Here is a 6,601-nt window from a genome sequence, read left to right as displayed (position 1 = left end):
GACTTCCCTGGATCCAGCATGAGATCTGCCTGCATCAGCAGCTGCGGGTTTCCTGTGCCTGGACCCCAACAGGAAATGAAAGTAACTGAATCATTTCTTCTTCCCTCACCTCTGTCCTGCAAGGAGAGATCAGCCAGCCCAGCTCTCCCAGCTGAGGGCCACGGGGTTGCTCCCCCCTTGCCCCTACCTGCCTGCACCCAGCTCCTGCTCCTGTCTCCAGCCAATGTGACAAGAGCTGTGACCTGCCAGGGCCCCAGAAGTGTTGTCTTTGGGGCTTGATCCTGGAGTGGTGGATGTCTCCTCTTGTGCATGGCTGCTCTGTGCTGGAGCCATGTGCCAGAGCCTTGGGGTGCAGGAACGTGTCTCTGTCAGGCTCTGCTGCCAAACCCAGCTCTGCTCCACTGAGCACCTGCTGCTGCTGCATGCAGGGATTGCTGGCACTGACAGAGAGCTGGAAACTGGGCTGTTGCCTCTGAGTTTCCACTGCCCCTTCCCTGCCTTTGATGAGAGGCACCAGCTGTGCCGCTGGGTACAGGTGCCACGGTGCCAGTGGCACAGAGGAGCAGGGCGGTGGCCGAGCAGGAAGCCCTGTGGATCTGGGGACGCCCCGCCTGGCTCCACACGCCTCCCTCTCCAGAGGTTCCCGTTTTGGCAGGGATATAAAGGTGGTGTGGGCAGGGAGAGCACGGCACTGCGGGAAGCCAGGATGGGAGTGCAGAGCCTGGCAGTGGCTTGCGGGGCACTGGCCTTTTGCCTGGCACTCACCACAGCCACCAACCCCGGCTTTGTGGTGAGGATCACCCAGGCAGGCTTGGACTACGGTGGGTTCTGCTTCTGATTTCTCTCCTTGCAGATGTGCTGGTGGCAGAGGGGTAGAGCTGGGCCCCCTGTGAGAATTGCAGGGTCCTGGGGCAGGATGGGGCTTCTCAGCCATGGGTACCCCTGTGGAGAGCACAGGGTCCTGGGTCAGGATGGGAGAATCCTTGGACAGGGGTGCCGAATGCGCCATCGCCCAGGGCTTCCCCTTTTACATCCATCTGCCCCCCTCACCCCCCAGCTTGATGGAGCCCCTGCAGAGGAGACCAGACCTGTGGGGTCTTGGAGAGCTGCACGCAGGTGTTGAGGGAGGGGCTGGTCCCATGGCACATGTCCGGGCAGCTGAGCCATGAGCCCTGGAGGAGTGAGCTGTGGAGGAGAGAGGAGGTGGGGAGCTGCAGGGTAGGGAAGTGACAGAGATGGATGGGCCCTGTGCTGGTTTTATGGAGGCAGGCAGAGCCCTGGCTCCAGCAGAGCACAGTTATGGATTGAAATACACTGTGTGAGAAACAGCTCATTTAGCTGGCAGCTCTGCCAGCCGTGCGGGAGAGGACGTGACTCCCCTTCCCAGACAGAGGCAGGGAGGCATCAGCACCCACTGATGTTGTGCTACTCCTTAGGACACAGGCTCCATCCAGCTTTTCCTGCTGGCACTGAGCATGGAGCAGCCTGGAGCCTGGGACCTCCCATGCTCCTCACACAGTGCACAGCCTGGAGAGCGAGGACTGGGACCTCTTTCTCCTTTCTGTGGCCACCACCTTGCCCTGGGGCTTGCAAGCAGGACACCAGGCAACCTCGTCTGGGTGCTCATAGGGCTGGCTCTGTAGAAGGAGACTAAAGCCCACCTGAGAGATGGAAAGCATCACCTGGATGATCCTTCCTCTGCATGCCCGAAGTGCGCTCCAGCTCCTGTGGCAGCGGTGGCAGTGATGCTCTCCCCGTGTCCCTGCAGCCCATCAGCATGGAATCGCGATGCTGGAGAAGAAGCTGGCTGAGCTGACGCTGCCAGACATGTCGGGTGACTTTCGTGTCTTGCGTGTGGGAAAGGTGCACTATGAGCTCTCCAGGTGAGCCCTGCCAGCGCCCAACCCAGGCGATGGGCAAGGTGGGGGGTGGCAGAGACCTCCTGGAGCAGCGAGGAGCATCCTGTCACCTCCACAGCTCCCTGAGATGTTGGCCCTGTCCTTGGTACAGGCAGAGATGTTCCTGCTTCACCCCCTGCCCAAAGGGAAAAGGGAACTGGGGTGATGGTACTCTGGGTGTGGGTGGAGTTTGTGAAATCGAAGACCAGGTAGTGGAGGTGGCCTTGCCTGTAGGACTAGGGCCCCCCATCTCCACACAGAGGAGGAGCCCAGCCCCTGTGGATATCCCAGCTCCCTGCTGCCTCCACTCCTGCTGCACAGGTTTTGGAGCTGCTGCCTGGGTGGCTGCAAGGACCACGTTCCCAAAGGCACCACTCTGCTCTGTGTGTCCCTGCCAGGCATAGCTTTGCTGCAGCAGAACTGGAGCTGGGGCACTGCAGTGACTCCCCAGCCGTGTGCCCCCACCACTGTAACATAACTTTTCTTTTTATTCATTTATTTTTAGACTGCGCCTTCGCAGTTTCCACCTGCCCTACTCACGGATTTCCCCTGTCCCCAATGTGGGCCTGCAGGTTGCCATCTCCAACGCCTTCGCCGAGCTGGATGGGGACTGGCGGGTGAAGATGCTCTTCATGTGCGTGCCCAGCTCCTCCCCTCCCTGCTTGGGTGCTCACTCTGTGTCTCCCTCTCTGGATCTGGACAGGTTTTTCCTCCTCTCCCTCTCCTGTGTGTTTTGGGAAGCTGTCACTTTGCTGCCCCAGATATGACAGATAAAACAGGGTGGGAGGCAGGAACAGGACACATGATGGGAGAGCTATGCATGGACTCTCAGGTCTCTTTTCCACCGCCCCTACTTGCTCTCACCCTCCTCTATTTAAAGGTTACCTCTCCTACTTTATGTGCCAGTGAAATTTGTTTTTCCTGAGTTTAACAACTTTCCCAGTCTCCTCTGGATGCACCATACAAGGAGTCTGAGTTAGATTGATCCATGCCAGAGCTGATTTGAGGTCCCTTCACCAGGCCTTGGCATTGAGAAACATCCCTTTCTCATCCCCCTCTCCCTGCAGCCGGGACCACGGCTCATTTGACCTGAAGGTAGAGAATGTCTACATCAAAATCAGCCTGAGGCTGGGCAGTGACACCACTGGGAAACCCACCATCAGCACCTCAGACTGCAGCACCCGCATCTCCAAAGTCCGGGTGCTCTTTTCGGGCAAATTTGGGTACGTAACTTCACTGGGAGATCTGGAAGCACTGTGTGTTTCCCCATTTGCTGTGGGAATGTAGCCCTGCCACTGGAATGTGGCCCTGGTGCAAGGAGTAAGATGTTGGCATATCTGAGCTTGCCTGGTCTTAAATCTGGCCTGAATTTCTCCTGCTGTGGCTGCACATTTAAGGGGGTTAGGGGCGGTTAAGGCAGATACCAGACTTTTGTGGTTTACCAGCAGGTCTGTTTGCAAATGTAAACCCTGAGGCAAAGCCAGAAGTCAAATTGGTATGGGAACAATGTTCCCAAGGTCCCACATCTCTAGGGTAGATAGACATACTGGGCACATACTTCTGCAGCAGTTCCGGAGCTAGACACAGGGCTCCTCTCTGTTTCTCTGCAGGTGGCTTTACAACCTCTTCCACAGTGCTGTTGAGTCCAAGTTCAAGAAGATTTTGGAGAGTAAGGTACGTGAGCAGTGTAGGGCAGGGCTCTGTGTTTTTCTGATGGTCTTTAGCCCTCACTTGTAGCTGATGTGCTGGAAGAATCGGAGCAGATGCAGGGATGTAACTAGAACCAGAGCACAGGACTGTGTTGCCAATTTGGTGAAAACGGGCATTGCAGGCTCCATAGCATCATGTGTCTCAGGCTGAATTTGAAACCTGCAGCCTTTGCCAAAGCCCAGTGTAATTGGTTCCTAATTAACAAAGACTTTTCTTTCCATGTGGTCAGTTAATTAGATCTTATGCCTCAGCCAAACTCATTGTAACAGAGGGAACCTGATCAGAGCTGTCCTTTAACCAGCTGTGCTCTGGAGGGCTTTGGGGAGCACTGGGGGGAAAACTCTCATTCCTGGATTTCAGACACTTGCTGTTTTGTTTTACGGAGGGGGGTCAGGGAGCCCTGGTACCACCACCTGGTACAGACACTGACATGAAGGAGACCTGCAACAAGACATGGAAACAAGCTGTTAGCAATAATTACTACAAGGATAACTGGCATGAGTTACAGCCTCCCTGGATGTGAACCTTGTTCGGGAAGGAGGCAGTTGGAGAACAGGCAAATCCCACTCCTGAGGCAGATCCCATCCTGCCTGGGCACTATTCCCAATACCATGCAGTGCCTTTCCCAAGGCCCCTGGGGGCTGGGACAGCAGATGGCCTGGCAGCAGGAGCCACACTGGGACTCAGAGGCCTTTTCTGCTGTTTTGCCCCCTCGAAGGAGGGCAGCTCTGGGACTGTGAGGGGACCCTGCTGCCCTCTCTGCCTCCTCTGGGCACTCTCTGCCCCACACACATTCCTTGGTGTCTTTGTGTGAGTGATGGTGCGAGGGGTGAGGGGCAGGAGAGGGAGTGCACTGCCATGGAACCCCCTCTGCACAGCTCGGTCCCAACCCAGCCTGGGCAGCCTGTGTCTGCCTCCTGCTCTCACTGCACATGCTTGGACACTCCTCGTGCCCCCAGTGCTGAGGCACCATTCCCGGGGAGATCCAGCTCACAGGGAAATCCAGGTCATGGGGAAATCCAGGTCACAGGGAAATCCAGGTCGCAGGGAAATCCTGGTCGCTGGGACCAGGGCTGTGTTTGCCTGTTTGCAGCAACGTCCTTGCAGGAAGCAATGGGGCTTTTCCAGCACAGACAAACAAATATCACTGGGCACAGGGAAGAGCAGCAACCTGCTGTCTCTAAAGCCATGCCCAAGGCTCTGTCCCTCCTCCTCCCTGGCACTGCCCAGCCAGCAGCTTCATCACTGTCAGTGTGGTCACTGCCCCTCCGCAGTGCTGCATCTCGCCATCAGCTCTGTGGGCTCCATGCCTGGTCAGAGATGATGGCTGGATCCTGCTGGTAGTTTCTGTGATAATACAGCAAAAGCACTGGAAGGAGCTTTGCAGATTTTCTCAGCCACCTGCAGGACTGTGCCCCACAGTAAATTTCCTGGATTAAATCCCCACTAATGACAGGGCTTCAGCCGGGTATGACAGCAGCAAAGGGATGTACTCTTCTGTCCTGGCACAGGGTTGTAGGAGCTCAGGAAAGCTCAGCTACAGTGCAATCAGTGCTTCTGCCCCTGTAGGGTAGGTTAACCCTTTCAGTTGCTCTGCTTTGGCCAAGTCCTGGCAGCTCACGGTTCATTCCTGCACCAGGGAATGGTATAAACCCTGCTTGTATCTTGGACACTTAATGTGCTGTCTGATGAATGGAGACAATCATCACTGTGTACTCTTTTATTTAAGCAGGCTTTGTTAAGGAATAAACCCAGCAGCAGGCAGCAGAGCAGGGAGTGTGGCCTCGGCTCTGAGTGGGGGCTGTGACCTGGCTGCCCCTGCTCAGCTCCGTGGCCTTTCTCTCACACAGGTCTGTGACAGCGTGGCTGAATCTGTGCACAAGGAGCTCCAGACATACGCCCGGACCCTGCCAGGTACCAGGGGGCTGCATGGGGGTTTAGGACCAGTTTTTCTTAGCCTTTCCCAGCCATGAGAACAGCATTTTACCTTGTGTCCACCCCCCACCTCCTCGTATTCCTGCATCCAAGCTGGGAGCTGGGGAGGACCTCATCAGCAAAGACATGTTACTGTGCACTTTGTCTGGCTGCGGAGACCCCTCCAGGAGCTGTGCCCCAGGACTGGCAGGGGCTTGGGCTGCCTTAGCTGGGGTACCCAAGCCATTTCTCAGGTCCAGGAGTCGGTTTGCATGGCTGAGAAACAGCCAGGAGGAAAATGGGATTTTTTGCTTCTAAACAGAAGCAAGCACATGTGCAGCTGGTATGGAGCTGATGCACCAGGAAGCCCAGATGCAACACTGCCTGAATGGCAGTCAGGGTGATCTGCTCCCAGATTTCCCAGCCATCTCCCTCTCGCTCACCTCTCTGCCTTGTGTTCACAGTCACGGCCAAGATAGACGCCAGGACTGGGATTGATTACTCCTTTGTGGCACCCCCAGTTGCTACTGCCCAGTCCCTGGACACAGGCCTGAAGGTGAGAGGCTGCCCTGGGGACACTTGATTTGGCCAATGCCATTGCCACAGGTGGGTGGATAACGAGGTTTCGGTACCTGCTGCAAATGTTGTTTGCCAGCCTGGGTCAGCAGCTGAGCCCCACCACTATTTGCCCTCCTTCTCCAACTCTCTCCCTTCTCCCAGGGTGAATTCTACTCCCTGGCCCACCGTTCCACTGTCCCCTTCTCACCACTGCCGCTGTCCTTGCCCTCGGATCACGATCGCATGGTTTACTTCGGGGCCTCCAGCTACTTCTTCAACACAGCCGGCTTCGCCTACCACACGTCCGGGGCACTGGTCTTCGAAATCACGGATGCCATGGTGAGTGGTGCAGGAGGGATAAGGCTGGCCCCAAGCCCCTGGCAGGGATTCCATTTGCTGAGGAGCTCTGCTGGCAGCCAGAGGTCTTGGAGGACCCCCAGTGGAAGAGCTGGGGCTGTGGGATGAGGCCGGGCTGTTGAGCACGGCAGCGCGTGGGGACGGGTGGGCTCGCCAGGGGCTCT

At 56.7% G+C, this 6,601-nt stretch overlaps 1 protein-coding gene across 1 annotated transcript in view; it reads left to right on the top strand.

The window, feature by feature from the left end:
* Positions 1-683: 683 nt before the first annotated feature.
* BPI (bactericidal permeability increasing protein) overlaps positions 684-6,601 on the top strand; it is an 8,860-nt gene continuing 2,942 nt past the window's right edge. Inside the window, exons 1-8 of the mRNA XM_029960413.1 lie at positions 684-821; positions 1,769-1,883; positions 2,404-2,532; positions 2,966-3,121; positions 3,509-3,572; positions 5,459-5,522; positions 5,987-6,078; positions 6,243-6,419. Coding sequence (XP_029816273.1) covers positions 707-821; positions 1,769-1,883; positions 2,404-2,532; positions 2,966-3,121; positions 3,509-3,572; positions 5,459-5,522; positions 5,987-6,078; positions 6,243-6,419 — 912 coding nt within the window. The 5' untranslated portion in view covers positions 684-706. The remainder of the gene's footprint in view (positions 822-1,768; positions 1,884-2,403; positions 2,533-2,965; positions 3,122-3,508; positions 3,573-5,458; positions 5,523-5,986; positions 6,079-6,242; positions 6,420-6,601) is intronic.

This window comes from Manacus vitellinus, unplaced genomic scaffold (genome assembly GCF_001715985.3).
Source record: "Manacus vitellinus isolate BGI_N305 unplaced genomic scaffold, ASM171598v3 scaffold_26_pilon, whole genome shotgun sequence".
NCBI lineage: Eukaryota > Metazoa > Chordata > Aves > Passeriformes > Pipridae > Manacus > Manacus vitellinus.
The sequence above is the reverse complement of the archived record's forward strand: the minus strand, read 5'-3'. Positions and strand labels throughout refer to the sequence as shown.